General features: G+C 41.2%; 1 protein-coding gene across 1 annotated transcript in view; it reads left to right on the top strand.

Annotated features, from left to right (window-relative positions):
• si:ch211-236l14.4 (SITS-binding protein) overlaps nucleotides 1-12,730 on the top strand; it is a 41,935-nt gene extending 29,205 nt beyond the window's left edge. The window contains exons 6-10 of the mRNA XM_047349593.1: nucleotides 640-908; nucleotides 994-1,130; nucleotides 2,104-2,225; nucleotides 9,632-9,811; nucleotides 9,941-12,730. Of these exons, the coding sequence (XP_047205549.1) occupies nucleotides 640-908; nucleotides 994-1,130; nucleotides 2,104-2,225; nucleotides 9,632-9,811; nucleotides 9,941-10,114 (882 nt within the window). The 3' untranslated portion in view covers nucleotides 10,115-12,730. The remainder of the gene's footprint in view (nucleotides 1-639; nucleotides 909-993; nucleotides 1,131-2,103; nucleotides 2,226-9,631; nucleotides 9,812-9,940) is intronic.
• Nucleotides 12,731-15,925: the final 3,195 nt, after the last annotated feature.

Genomic DNA, 15,925 nt, shown 5'->3' with positions numbered 1-15,925 from the left:
AAGACTTGAAGCTCTTCAGCAGTTATAAATCATCAAAATGCAAGTGAAAACTGGAAACAGCTATTATAATAAGGGCTTGATTTTTGTAATGCCAATACAAGTTTTTCCATTGAATATTAAGATGGGTATAAATAACTTAGCCGTACTATTTTAATAAAATGCGAATATATAGAGTTGTTTTTTTTTTTTCAAAATTGATACATTATTTTATAATCTTCTGAGAAATGCCTGTCTCCTTTTTTTTAAAACTTTAATATTAAGTGTATTGTTATACGATCATTAATAAAACACTATCGATAAAAGCGTTTGCCACATGAATAAACATGAATAATTATTGGTTTAACAGTATCGGAGTACAAATTGGCCTTGTTTGTTTCTTTGTACAGCACTTGAACCTTTACTTGTTTTTAAATGTACTTATAGTAAATAAATGCCACTTGACTTATGAAATTGACACCTGATATTCTAAAAGTAGATACTTCTAAGACTGCTGAGCACATCTAGATTTGATAAAAAGGAAAGCACTGAATATAACCGAATCCAGATAATCTATCAAGGTAATATTTAGACCTTACACAACACAGTAGCATAAAAACAAACTTGCATTGATCGTCTTGTTTTTCTGATCTTTTCATCCAGATCCCTGTGATGAGCCAGTGGCGAGGAAAGTTCTGTGTAAAGCTGAATCTCACTAACCCAGTCGCCGTGAGCTGGTTCCTGGACAGGGTGGAGTCCCTGCAGGCCCATTTAGGGATGGAGTACATCGTGCTAGAGGGGGGAGAGGGGAATCTGTTCGAGGAGCAGGCCCTGCAACCACCACTGGCCCTGAGTGGAGATAAATACATTGAACTTCTGGCTGACTTGGCCACCAGCATAGGAGACTCCACCATCATGACAGCAGGAACCAGGTAATGCATCTTCCTCTTTGTGAATGTAAGTGATATTTCTATTTTAATTTCAATGTTTGTTTATTTTAAACATTGTGTGCCTAAGGTCAAGCCACAAGCCTCTGTTTGTAAAGATGGCACCCCTGCAGTCTGACTGGAGTCAAATGGGTTTGAAGGCAATCATTCCCTCCTTGTTGCACCATGCATTGGTGGGATACAATTTCCTCATACCAGATGCAGTAGGTAATACAGCAGCCCTCTTATTAAATGTTTTTTCAACACTAAAAGCAATATCAGTAAGATGCTTTATTTGAAATACACAAACTTTCTGCTAAGCATATTCCAGTCATTTTCTAAATTCCTCTTATGGTGGTTCGCAGCCAAGCAGACAGATGATGTCTGGGTAAAAACAATCTTCTTTGGAGAAACAGGCAGCTGCTGAAAAAAGAAAAGTCAGTCAGTCATTTTCTAACGCTTATACCATAGTGGGTCGCGGGGAAGCAGGTGCATATCTCCAGCAGTCAATGGGCAAGAGGCGGGGTACACCCTGGACAAGTCGCCAGTCCATCGCAGGGCAACACAACAACCATGCACACACTCATTCATAAACCTAAGGGCAATTTAGAGAGACCAATTAACCTAACAGGCATGTCTTTGGACTGTGGGAGGAGGTCGGAGTACCCGGTGAGAACCCACGCACGCACAGGGAGAACATGTAAATTCCATGCAGAACCCAGGACCTTCTTGCTGCAAGGCAACAGTGCTGCCAACTTCACCACCGTGCAGCCCGAAAAGAAAAGTGCGATCCATTCATTTGTCTAATTCAGTGTTCATCAACTCTGGTACTCAGGGGTCATTTCCCTGCTGTCACACACCTGACTAAAATGAATGGGTGATTAACTGGCTTCTGCAGCACTTGATGACATGCTGAGGAGATAATTATATCATTTGAATAGATTGTGATGGAGCAGAGACACATCTAAAAATGAAGAACTCTGAGCCCTGAGGACCATGGTAGAGAACCACTGGTCTAATGTAAACAGACTAGTAACTGATTTTACAGCCTTCATGAGAACATCTAGGGCAAAATTGTTTGCCACTTTTGTATGAAGTCAAAGTCTGTTTAATACATATTTAAAGCAGCCCTATGTTACTTTGAGTGTAATAACTCTAGAACTGTTTTTATGTCCCTGTTCGGGTGTCTTTATTCTCTTAGGAGGATCTCTGTCTGGAGACCTGGTCACAGATAGGGAGCTGTTCATTCGGTGGTTGGAGATAGCAGCCTTTCTTCCTGTTATCAGCTTCCATACGTCACCCTGGGTCTTCAGCCAGGACCAGGTACATGCACCTCAACTCCCTTTAAACCAACAATACTTTCACCAATCAAAGGGCTTACAGTTCAGCTTTTATCTGCATTTTACTTGTGTACTTCAGAAGATTAGAATATTATAAAAATGTTAACCTATCTGTGTAATTCAGTTCAAAAAGTGAAACTCGTATTTTATATTATGAGTCGTTGCAGAGAGAGTGATATATTTCATGTGTTTATTTGTATTAGTTTTGATGATTGTCTTATAGCTAATGAAAAATCCAAACGGTAGGTTCTCAGAAAAGTAGGAATCACATAAGTAGAATAAAAAACAGATTTTTTTATAAAAAATTGTTATGTTATCACCCACATGGCCATGGGTGAAACTGCTGACTCGACAGCTGTAAAGCAAACAGTGATTGATACCCTACACAAGAGGGGTAAGCTACTAAAGGTAATTGGTTTTAAATCATATTAATATGAAGTTGAGCGGAAGGAAAATGTGTGGTAGAAAAGCTGCATATTAACAGGTATAACTGCAGCTTTGAGATGATAACATAACATAAAGTACTTTAAGAGTTTGGCAGACACGGAGGACACTTGTTGAATTCCTTCTGTTTAGACACTTCTCAGCTAGAGACAACTCTGAGACCAAGATGGCGCCGACAATGGCAGCCTCGGACCTTCGCTATCTCTTTGTTTGTGTATTTTGTGTGTTTTTATGCTTTTCGAGCCACAGTACTGTGGTCTCGGGGCACAATCCTGTGGTCTCATTCAGTAGAGAGGAACTTCTCAACATCAGAGAGTCCTCTCTTGGGATTTTTTTCACCATCTTTCATTGATCCGAGGTTCACTGAGCTCCTGGCAAGCGGAGCTGAAGCACTCTACGGGATACTGCGCCAAAAGCGACGGAGGGGAAACCTCTCCCATGAACTCCCCAAATACAGACAACATATTAAGTGTCCCACCAGAGACAAAAACACACTGGACCATTGTTACACAGCTTTAAAGGACTCATATCATGCTGTTACCAGGGCTGCTCTGGGTTTTTCGGATCATTATCTAATCCACCTCATCCCAACCTACAGACAGAGACCAAGAGCTTCCAAACACAAGGTTCACACTGTTAAGAAGTGGACTGAGGAATCAAAGCAAACGCTACAAGCCTGTTTTGAATGCACAGACTGGACTGTTTTTGAAACTTCAGCCACTGACTTAAACCAACTAACTGATGTGGTGACATCATACATCAGTTTCTGTGAGGACATGTGTGTGCAGACCAAGACCTTCTGCACCTTTGGGAACAACAAGCCATGGTTTACTCCACATCTCAGGAATCTGCGCTGGGAAAAGGAAGAAGCTCACAGCAGTGGAGATTGGGCGCGGTACAGGCAGGCCAGGAACAGACTAACAAATGAGATCAAAGCAGCCAAGAGAAGCTACAGTGAGAAGCTTAAGAACAGCCTTTCTACTGGTGACACTTCAGCTGTATGGACTGGTCTGAGAAACCTGACTGCCTATAGGAGCCCCCCCACCCATCCTGAACAGAGTCGTCTCCTGGCCAACCGTCTGAATGGCTTCTACTGCAGACATGACAAGAAGCCATTCACACCTCAAATCATCCTCTCCACATCCCATTCAGGAACAAATTTGACCTGTAAAACAACCAACCCCCTACCTTCAGATCCTCCGCCTGCACTAAAGATCTCCGAGGAAGAGATAAATGGGCTATTTCAGCGCATGAAAACAAAGAAAGCTGGAGGACCTGACAACGTTTCCCCATCATGCCTGAAAGCCTGCGCACATCAACTTGCTCCGATCTTCACAAGGATCTTCAACAAGTCACTGGAGAAATGTGAGGTCCCCTCCTGCCTCAAACGATCCACCATCATCCCGGTGCCCAAGAAACCCACCATCCTAGGATTAAATGACTACGGGCCTGTAGCCCTGACGTCTGTGGTCATGAAATCCTTTGAGCGGCTGGTGTTGAAGCACCTGAAAGACATCACAGGCCCCCTGCTGGACCCCCTGCAGTTTGCTTACCGAGCTAACAGGTCGGCAGATGATGCTGTTAACTTAGGTCTACACTTCATCCTGCAACACCTTGACCACCCAGGGACGTACGCCAGGATCCTGTTTGTAGACTTCAGCTCGGCCTTCAACACCATCATACCAGACATCCTCCACCAGAAGCTCACCCAGCTCAACGTCCCAGCCTCCACCTGTCAGTGGATCAACAGCTTCCTGATGGACCGACAGCAGCAGGTGAGACTGGGGAGCATCTTTGCCCGATCCAGATCAATAAGTACTGGTGCCCCCCAGGGGTGTGTTCTATCCCCACTCCTCTTCTCCCTGTACACAAATGACTGCACCTCATCGGACTCGTCCGTGAAACTCCTTAAGCTTGCAGATGACACTACTGTCATTGGACTGATCCAGGACGGTGATGAGTCAGCATACAGACAGCAGGTGGATCGGCTGGTACACTGGTGCAGTCAGAACTACCTTGAACTCAACCCACTCAAGACTATGGAAATGGTGGTGGACTTTCGAAGAACACCACCCCCATATATCCCCCTCACCATCCTCAACAACACCGTATCGGCCGTGGACCACTTCAGGTTCTTAGGAACCACCATCTCTGAGGACCTGAGATGGTCTTCACACATAGACACTGTTCGAAAGAAGGCCCAGCAGAGACTGTACTTCCTGAGGCAACTCAAGAAGTTCAACCTGCCACAGGAGCTGCTGGTCATCTTCTACACTGCCATCATTCAATCTGTCCTGTCTTCATCCATCTCAGTGTGGTTTGATTCATCCACAAAACAGGACAGGTGCAGACTGCAACGAATAATCGGGAATGCAGAGAGAATAATCAGGGCTGACCTTCCCTCCATCCAGGACTTATACAGGTCTAGGGTCAGGAAAAGAGCTGCAAAAATCTCTGCAGACCCCACACACCCTGCACATAAACTGTTTAGAGTTTTACCTTCAGGCTGCCGCTAGAAAGCACTGTTCACTAAAACCAGCCGCCACAGAGACAGTTTCTTCCCCCAGGCTGTTTCTCTGTTGAACATTTAATAAAGTACAAAACAACAGCATACAGATGTTGCAAATGCACCTTTTTATTATATATGTGTATATTGTACATTGTAAATATGTATATTCTTTAATGCAAAAACAAAACCAAAGAGCAAAGTGTACCGGAGTCAAATTCCTTGTTTGTATGTACGAACTTGGCAATAAAGCTAATTCTTATTCTGATTCTGAGACATCTTATCTGGGCTAAGGAGACAGTGTGCTAGACTGTTGCTTGGAGGTCCAAAGTCCTCTTTTCAGATTAAAGTAAAGGATGCTTTTCATTTGAAAATCAAGACCCGGCGAGTTGAGGAAGAGTAGGGAGCAACATAATCCTGGCTGTTTGAATTCTAATGTGAAGTTTCCACAGTCAGTGATGTTTCGGGAGCCATGTCATTGGCTGGCGTTGGTCCACTGTAAGTCCAGTTTTCAGCAGGACTCGGCACCTGCACACACTGTCGAAGTACCAATGCCTGGCCGGTATCGCTGTGCCTGTCTGACCAGCAAGCTGGCCTGACCTAAATCCCATAACAGATCAGGAGTATTGTCAAGAGGAAGATGAGAGACACCGGATCCAACAATGCAGATGACCTGAAGGTCGTTTTAAAGCAACCTAGGCTTCCTGAACACCTCAGCAGAGCCACAGGCAGATCACGTCCATGCCATGCCGCATTGATGCAGTAAATCTTGGAAAACGAGCTGTGACCAAGTATACAGGGGTTTGACAATGAAACTGAAACACCTGTCATTTTAGTGTGGGAGGTTTCATGGCTAAATTGGACCAGCTTGGTTGCCAGTCTTCATTGATTGCACATTGCACCAGTAAGAGCGGAGTGTGAAGGTTCAATTAGCAGGGTAAGAGCACAGTGTTCCTCAAAATATTGAAATGCACACAACATTATGGGTGACATACCCAAGTTCAAAAGAGGACAAATTGTTGGTGCACGTCTTGCTGGTGCATCTGTGACCAAGACAGCAAGTCTTTGTGATGTATCAAGAGCCACGGTATCCAGGGTAATGTCAGCATACCACCAAGAAGGACGAACCACATCCAACAGGATTAATTGTGGACGCAAGAGGAAGCTGTCTGAAAGGGATGTTCGGGTGCTAACCCGGATTGTATCCAAAAAACATAAAACCACGGCTGCCCAAATCACAGCAGAATTAAATGTGCACCTCAACTCTCCTGTTTCCACCAGAACTGTCCGTCGGGAGCTCCACAGGGTCAATATACACAGCCGGGTTGCTATAGCCAAACCTTTGGTCACTCATGCCAATGCCAAACGTTGGTTTCAATGGTGCAAGGAGCGCAAATCTTGGGCTGTGGACAATGTGAAACATGTATTGTTCTCTGATGAGTCCACCTTTACTGTTTTCCCCACATCCAGGAGAGTTACGGTGTGGAGAAGCCCCAAAGAAGCGTACCACCCAGACAGTTGCATGCCCAGAGTGAAGCATGGGGGTGGATCAGTAATGATTTGGGCTGCCATATCATGGCATTCCCTTGGCCCAATACTTGTGCTAGATGGGCGCGTCACTGCCAAGGACTACCGGACCATTCTTGAGGACCATGTGCATCCAATGATTCAAACATTGTATCCTGAAGGGGGTGCCGTGTATCAGGATGACAATGCACCAATACACACAGCAAGACTGGTGAAAGATTGGTTTGATTAACATGAAAGTGAAGTTGAACATCTCCCATGGCCTGCACAGTCACCAGATCTAAATATTATTGAGCCACTTTGGGGTGTTTTGGAGGAGCGAGTCAGGAAACGTTTTCCTCCACCAGTATCACGTAGTGACCTGGCCACTATCCTGCAAGAAGAATGGCTTAAAATCCCTCTGACCGCTGTGCAGGACTTGTATATGTCATTCCCAAGACGAATTGATGCTGTATTGGCCGCAAAAGGAGGCCCTATACCATACTTAGAAATTATTGTGGTCTAAAACCAGGTGTTTCAGTTTTATTGTCCAACCCCTGTAGGTTGCATCTGTTCTATAGTACATGAACATACTGTTCTTGGACATTTCTGCATTGAAAAAAAGTCATTTTAATTGTTTTTTATTGGTAATATTCAAATTTTTGGAGAAGCTGAATTTTAGGAGTTCTTCGGCTGTAAGCCATAATCAAGTAACAGAACTAAATGCTCATTGCACACTGTGTGTAATTAATTTATATAATAAATGGGCTTCACTTGATTTGAATTACTGAAATAAATACATTTGGTTCTAATGTTCTAATTTCCTAAGATGCACTTGTAATGTTGTTTGTAAGGTTTTATATTGTGTTGATAATTTTCTTAAACAAAAAGAAAATTCAATGTGAAGGGAGGTACAAATTCTGCATTTTAGAAGTTTTAAAAATGTGAGGATACAATACAAACTGCTTTTAAACCAAGATAGTGAAGAAGTAGCTTGCTGGAAGTTCTGTTACGGGAGGTTCTCATTAATGTTTTTGTGGCATCATCCCATCTTTCTCCACAGGAAGTCAGAAATTAGCAATTCGCCAAGCACAGGAAAACAAGGCATACAGTCTCTGGTGATGGATTGTGATTCTTTTACTAACAAAGTGCAAGAGCTCAGGTTCCTGAAACAATCTTTTATTATTATATTTTTTAGAGGATGACAGCTGTTTCTCCTCCTCTATCCTTCCAGTCTTCCCCCATCTCAGTTACCTGTGGTTAAGAGTCCATCTGTCCTGAATTACACTCCCTGTTCTGGATTTATGACTCACTTTCACTCTCAAGAGCCACCTCAACTCAAATGGTGATTCCAAGGCAGATGCAGGAAGAAATACTTTAATGTGGCAATTAATGTTTACATTAAAATGATGATTACTTTTTTGGTTCTAGTAGTAATTAGAGATGGAAGCAGGTTGTATTGCGTGACAAAAATAAAATTAGAGCTTTTGGACAGTTCTGCCTAGCGGCAAGTTTTCCACTTTGTTATGGAACACAGCCTTCAACTTATAAATTCGAATGAAGCGAGACTGATGTGTCGTTAAGTGTAAAACAGTCTGCTGAAATGCATGTTTTAAATAACTTTAATATGGCCATTTTACTGCACTTCAGTGCACCTTTGTTTTCAGAATCTGTGAGGCTTTATGCATCCACAGACAGGTCACAGCAACAACTGCAGCGGAGTCAAATTGCAGCGAAAACCTCAAAGCCACACACACGCCTGGATTCTCAATTAGAGCAAGATTCACTCAAACCTGGGCAGTGATTCAAGCTCATTCCAAAAGTTCCCAAGCCCCAGCTCATGAAAATACATTTTCTTTTTAATAGATGTGGTCAAATTAGGTTTTTGTCACAGGACACTGAGGAGGATGTGACCCTTTTAGGAATGCTACAGTCATTTGGCTAAAGGGAGTCCAGAGAAACACTTTTATAGTAGAGCCACTAAAAGGCAAAAGCGAGCTGCTGCATTGGTGAAGAGGCACAGTTTTACTAAGCATTGGGCCTTGCTAAAGTGTTTTACCTCTTAAACCTTTTTACATTTTCTCACATTACATCCTTTACGAACTTTAATATATTTAAACTGATATTGTTATTGATCATCACAAAGTCATGCATATTTGTGAAGTGGACAGAATGCTCATTGGTTTTAGGGCTGGACTTTGACCTAGTCAAAGTCTAGACCCTGTATTTAGCTCCTTTAATCTCCCTTTCACCTTTGACCAGCTTCCTTGTCCCTGCTGAAGAAAAGCATCATCACAGCATGATGCTGCCACCACCATGTTTTACCATGGGAATGGTGTGTTGAAGGTGATGTGTAATGTTTGTTTTACACCACCTGTATGCATGTGTTTGCACGTTGGCCTAAACGTTCAGTTTTGGTCTCATCTGTCCAGGCCACCTTCTTTCAAATGTCTCCTGTGTCCCCTACATAATGTTTTTCTTTCAACAATGGTTTTCTTCTTGCCACTTTTCCATTTAAGAAAGATTTGTCTAGCGGCCAAATGATAGATGTCCTTTACATTTCAAGAGAGTTATATAAGTCTTAGTATGTGTGTGTGATTCTAATGTCACAACGCAATGTTTTCTGCCAGAGAAGCAAGCCATAGTAGCTATGCTATGGAGATGCTGCTTATATACAGACCAAGACTCGCCCGGGGCCAATAATGCACCTTTACTTTGGTTTGCCCACTGATGATGAATCAAAGAAAAAGATGTAGAAGTAGAAGATGGAGTCGATATTGCTTGCAACGAGAGTCTGTGAATGAATATGTTCCATGTTCCTGAACATAGAGACCAGTGGTAGTTTGACATGATTGGTAGTTACGCTGTGTAGTGTTGTGTCACAGAGTACGCACCCATACTCATTAACTTTATGATCTGTCTCAACGCTCCAGGTATTGAACCTGACCCGGATTTATATCACAAAGCACCAGAGGGATGTGGTTCCACTGATAGAGAAGTATGCAGAGGAGTGGCAGTTGACAGGAAACCCCATCTACCGACCCTTGTGGTGGCTCAGTCCCAGTGACCCCGTGACTTTTACAACTGATGACCAGTTTCTCATTGGAGACGAGGTGACTAGTGATCTGATCCTGTTCTGATGGGAGAGGATGCATTTTGTTTTTTCAGCCTTTGATGCCCATCCAGTTGACAACCTGATCATTTTTAGTTAAATGAACTAGTTTGAACTCTTGTGTTTTCAGGTCCTGGTGGCACCAGTGTTGGAGAAGGGGGCAGTCCAGAGGGATATTTATTTACCAGATGGGGGCTTTCAGTGGCAAGACAGCCGAAGTGAGCAGGTGTTTGATGGCGGGACGTTTCTTCAAGATTACCCAGTACCTCTGGAGGAGGTGGCTGTTTTCTTACGGAGAAGCTGAGTCCTGACTGATCCCCTTAGACACCCAACTGTTACTGTTTTGAATCAAATTCTTAAAAAATATTTTTCTGAAAGTGTTTTGATCTCAACTTGCACTTTTCCATTAAAGACCATTAACATTGTCTCAAGGTCTGACTTGAGATATGTAGAAATACTTTTTTTTTTTTATACCTGCACTTTAAAGTTTGAAATTGTTGCATTCTTCTCTTTGTGACATTTTTTCTTCCTTTTTAATGTTAATGGGTTTTACCTCCTGGCTGATTTTCCGGGCTTTTATTTTTTTTATTCAATCATCTATCTTCTGTGTATAGTTCCTGAGAGATCTGTGTGTTTACATACTGCCTTTTAACAGTCTTTAAATTTTTAGTTGCTGCTGGCTCTTTCCTTCAAGAGGAACAAAGCATTGTCGGCTTAAAAGAATCTCTCAAGAAGACCAAATAAAGAAATGGAAAAATACAGGAAGACTTTTGAAAGAGCTGTTTTCGATGGAACGGCTTAGTATAAGAAAATTGGGTCACACAAAAAAAGCGACGTTTTAACACTGTGGTATCGAAGGACTTGCTCACTCATTGGAAAAAGGCTTTTACTTGAACCTGAAGAGCTGAGGGGCTGGTGTTTTATGAATGTACCTCAGATTTTTGATGCTCAATGCTTTTGTAATGTTACAACAGTCCATCACCAACTAGCATGTTTTCAATGAATAGATCAACTAAGTAAATAGAACTCTGTTGGACATCCTTAGTACTGTATTCCCATGAACTTGAGGCCAAGACACTGTTGTTTGAACTGTGCATATTTCTGCATTTAGATCAGATTTTACCTTCTTATTAACTTACTGTATCAGGAGATTCCTCTTTTGACCGTCTGACAGATGTCACGAAGAAATTATCTTTTATGAGAGCCAAGTTAAGGTATAAAACTAAGGATGGACACCTACCACATGAACAAGTGATGCATGGCATTTGGGGAAACATGTTTTCTTGGTTAGTTTCTGCAAACTGAAGTGGATATTTAAAGCTTAAATGGCAGGTTTTTGTGACATAATACTAAAATGAATAATCTTACTTTTTTTCTATATTTAATGTGACATTTGCTTTTTGCAGTTCAACTGAAACCCAAACAAATCTGCAAGAGCTTGTTTGTATAAGTGTGCATGACCTTGAATGAATACATAAAAAGAACAAGGGACAACAGTGACATTACAAAAACTAGATCTTTATTCAAAATTTCAGAGAAGAGACAGAAACTCGATAGAGCCAAACATAAACTTTTGGTCAAAATTCCAAAAGGTAAGTTTGGCACAAAAACTCTTTCCAGAGTTCAAAACTTAATCTAACATTAAATCTGTTTGATCACCTGAAGGACCATGATCAAAGAATATCCTAACAATCTGACAGATTTGAAGATCATTGCCAGACAAAGTGAAAAAATATTAACAAGTCAAGATGTGGCACGCTGTCAGAAACCTACCAAAGAAGACTGAATGCTAAAATTGAAATAAAAAAAATGTTATGACAAGGTATTAATTTATGGGTGAGCATGCTTATGCAGCCAAGTTATTGTACCTTTGTTTTCTTCTAACAGATTTGCATTTGTTTATGTTGAATTATAAGGATATGTTCCATTATATGTAGGAAAAGAGATGAAATAATCTATCATTGTCGTATTTTTACATACATAAAAACTGGCTTTTTACCAAGGTTGTGGACACTTTTGAGATCCACTGTAGGTGCCCATATTCACAAGTTATCAACAACAATTAACTGTATAATTCTGGTGGGAAATTAAGTGTATTGTTTTGCAAGAGCTAAACAAATATTTTGTTGGTAAATCCCTGGAAAGTAGTTACTAGGATACTTGTCACAAAATGTAGCGTATGTGTTTTTGTCCTCATACGTACAGTATCGTGACCTAGAAGGTCCTTTAGACGGTCTGCATTCACATCCGTTACCTTCTTTGGTTTGGTAGCCTATTATGATTCTGAATTACTTCTCTGATAAGATTTATGTTTAAATTCAAAATTTGCTCAGAAAAAAAAAGATTTTTCAGCCCATAATGGATTGTTGTGGTTACTGTATATATAGATCGGGAAGGTTTTTCTTAACTGATATGCTCTCTGCAAAACAATCTTAACTGGCCAGCAGTGATATTACAGACTTTGTGTCTCCATATAAAATAACTGAACAGATACCAATACTGTATCAGTTAATACACTCAGGTCTAATGAAGCTTATCAGTTCACCAAATGTCTTAGTGCAGCGTAGCATGTTGTGATCACACTGATGTCTTAATTTCTCAAAGAGCAGAATGTACAATGTGCACACAGGGATTTTCCACAGCCCCTCTGGTGAGCAGTTCTTTCAGTTCCTATGAGAACACGTAAAAGAATGTATTTGCTCTTTTTTAAATGTATTTTGCAGGAAAAGCTTTTACATGGTATTCCTTTCAAATGGAGCGAACCAGATGCCTTGTTAATGTGTCAAGCTTAAATTCACACTAAGACGTGTTTCTGGATTATTGCAGTATTAGCAATGAGAGTATGATTGTACCATTAAATGTTTTTTTTTTCTGTAAATTGGGGATTGTAGAATGAAACAATAAAGTTTACATTTTCTTATTTCATGTAATCTCTTTATTAAGTTCATGTTTATATCATGACACATTGGGGTTGCAGAATCCCTGTCAGCATTTATTAGACAGGAACAACCTAGATGTCTTTCACATGGCATAAACAATATCAAAACAAACTATACCCTTCACTAAAACTTAACCATTTCAAGAGATTTCTAATAGCAGCCAGGAGACTTTTTGTCCCTTGGTCGTTTTTGCCACCTCTTCATTGTCACATTTTCAAGCTTTTTCTTTGCTATGGCAAATTCTAACTGTACTCAAAGATTTTTTATGCTATTATTCAATCTTTTTCTTTTCAACTACTTGTGCTCTCAAATGTGTTTTGTAAGATGTGGCTTTGTCTGAAGACTCAACCTAAAGCCCATAATCTGATTTTACTTGTTTTGTAAACCTAATCATGGAAAGAGCGTTGCACAACAGTGAAGCTATCCACACATGAATGTCAACCAAAACTGGCAAGCCAGGCAAAAAGAGCAATAATCACACAAGTAGCATAGAGGCTCATGATAACTCTGGAGTAGCTGCAGAGATTCACAGCCCAGGTGGGGGGAAATGTCCACAGGATATCCATTAGTAATGAAATCCTCAAAGAAGTAAAGCCAGAGGAAGTCTTGTTTGCAGTTTGCAACAAACCATGTAGGGGACACCGCAAACATGTGGAAGAAGGTGCTCTGCTCATGTGACACCAAAACCAACAAGCAAAATGCAATTTGTGTAAAACTGCATATTACGCCTGAATACACTGCCCCCATGGTGAAACATGGTGGTGGCAGCATCATGCAGTGGGGATTCCTTTCTTTAGCCAGGACATGGAAACTGGTCATAGTTGTTGGGAAGATGGATTGAACTATACAAAAAATCCTGGAAGTAAACCTTTTAGAGGCTGCAAAAGATTTGAGACCTGGGTGGAGGTTCACCGTCCAGCGGGACAATGAACCCGAACACATAGCAAGAAGTACAAAAGAATGGTTTAGATTAAAGCATAGTATCAATGGCCAAGTCAGCGTCAAGACCTAAATCAAACTAAGAATCTGTAGCAAGACTTGGAAAACAAATGTTTTAGGCAATATCTCTCCAATAGTATCGAATCTGAGCTGTTTTGCAAAGAAATGCACTGATACACCTACTTTAACTGCACAGGAGTACATTGAAAGGAAATCTGGTAATGAATATATTTTTTCTAGCTGAATACATCTTGCTACTAATAAAAAATGTTAAAATTTTTTGTTAGAAGAAGCTGATCAACTTCATGGGATAACCAGTAAACAGATCGGGATCTCAGTCTAAATGGAAATTTATAGAAACTGAAGAAAAGCCACATGGCAAGGCTCTGTGTGCTACTTTGATCAGTCAGCTGCTATAAGAATGTTAGAACATGACAAATAAGTAAATTCTGTTCAATTAATGAAGGCCATACTTTTATAAAAGACAGCAGAGGTGCAGCAAGCTACTAATTTGGATGTTTTTTCAGTTCAGCTCTTCATAGTTTGAAGTGGCATTACTCAAGGAGACTAACATCTGCATTTATACCACATAAACATACTAAAGGCTATGTATAGGTTTGGTGAACATGCTGTGGGATAGATCCTCAGTGGGTTCACATTCACCCTTGCCATTGCTCAGCTTCCCCTCCTTACCTTTCTCTCTCTCCCACAGCCACTTGGCCAAGCTCCACCTTGAGGCCCCAGTCAGGCCCTGCTCCTTTGGCGCAGTTAGACAGGTGCAGCTGGTCGCAGACTTGCAGGGTTCCTCCACGCCAACCACCGAGCTCCCCCTCTCCATTTACACCCCTGATTTAATCACTTAGATTCATGTGGCTCTTCTTCCCAGCCAGATAAAGTTCTCATGACATTCTGGTGTGGCTCCGTAGTTTGTGAGGTGACGGAGTTCCAGTCTGAGAGACTTGAGCGACCCTTTTTTAAGGGGACAAAACCTGAAATGATAATTGTGTTATTCTCATTTTCATTCATTATGCAGCTCATCATGGATTTAGATTTCCTTGCAGGTTTTTGTGAAATAAAAGCAATGTTTTTTACAGATTCTTCTGTCGGAAAGTTCTTCTATAAGTTCTGCTTTAAAGTTAATTCCCACCACAAAAGTCAGCCTCCTTCCAGAGAGGCTGTGGTTCAAGGCACCCACCCTTTAACTGCTGGCGGCAGAACACAGAAATTCTGCATATTCACTGAACAAACATGTAACATTCAACCCAATTAGTTCTGAGCATAACAGATCGTTATGCAACCTCTCCATCGGACCAAGAAAAACAATCTGTCCTGCCAAAGAAACACCCAAATCAAGAATGGCACAAATAAACTATATACAGTAGCAACAATTCAAACAATGTTGTTCTCCTCTATTAACAACTATCAGTGACAAAATGGAATAAAGTCGCCGGTGTGCACATGAAAAGCTCATAAAACAAGATAGGCCACATTGGCTCCACGCTTTTCTTTGAGTGTGTTGTGGAGCAGGAGGCACATGAATTAAACCGGTGACAAGCAGAGGCCATGGATCTCTCCAGTGTCTACTTTTAGAAAGTGCAAGTCAAGGTTTTAGGTTTCAGTGTCTGCTCATGAACAAATGGCTTTTCCAGTTTGCCAATTAGATCCACAATTTAGTCTAATTGCTTGTGCACAAGCTAGCTGTCAAAGCTTTGGAGGTTTTTACTGATATCTTGAATTTTATTCACAGGAAGAATTGATTCCCCTCTTTTCCTAAATTCTTACTTAATGTGCTGAAAACAAGGATACACTTTAAGATTTTTTTCAAAACCACAAAGCATTATAACAAAGAAAGACATGACTTGTTATTCCTGATTTGACCTTTTCTATTCCTACATTAAACTCCAGGAAGACCTTGGGAATGGAGTGTGGAAATGCTAGCCTCATATCAGAAGGCGAGGGAGGGGTGACGGCAAGGAGAAAGAGGTACGATTGTCAAGGTGTGTTTGAGATAAAAAAAGAAGACAGCCGTTAACATGAACAGTTTCTTTCCTCTCAGTTTTCTCACCTTTAAAAAGCTTTTCAATAAATCTAAGCTAAATGCATGCTGATAAGGCTGAGAGAAGGAAATTATTAATACCCCTGAAGCCGGAACTAGCTTCTGGGTGCCATCCACATGAGCCCAGCCACCTGTCCATCTGTCAGTGCAATGCCCTCAGGCAGATTCCCTTTAATAAGAT

This window comes from Girardinichthys multiradiatus, chromosome 2 (assembly GCF_021462225.1).
Source record: "Girardinichthys multiradiatus isolate DD_20200921_A chromosome 2, DD_fGirMul_XY1, whole genome shotgun sequence".
Taxonomy (NCBI): Eukaryota; Metazoa; Chordata; class Actinopteri; order Cyprinodontiformes; family Goodeidae; genus Girardinichthys; species Girardinichthys multiradiatus.
The sequence above is the reverse complement of the archived record's forward strand: the minus strand, read 5'-3'. Positions and strand labels throughout refer to the sequence as shown.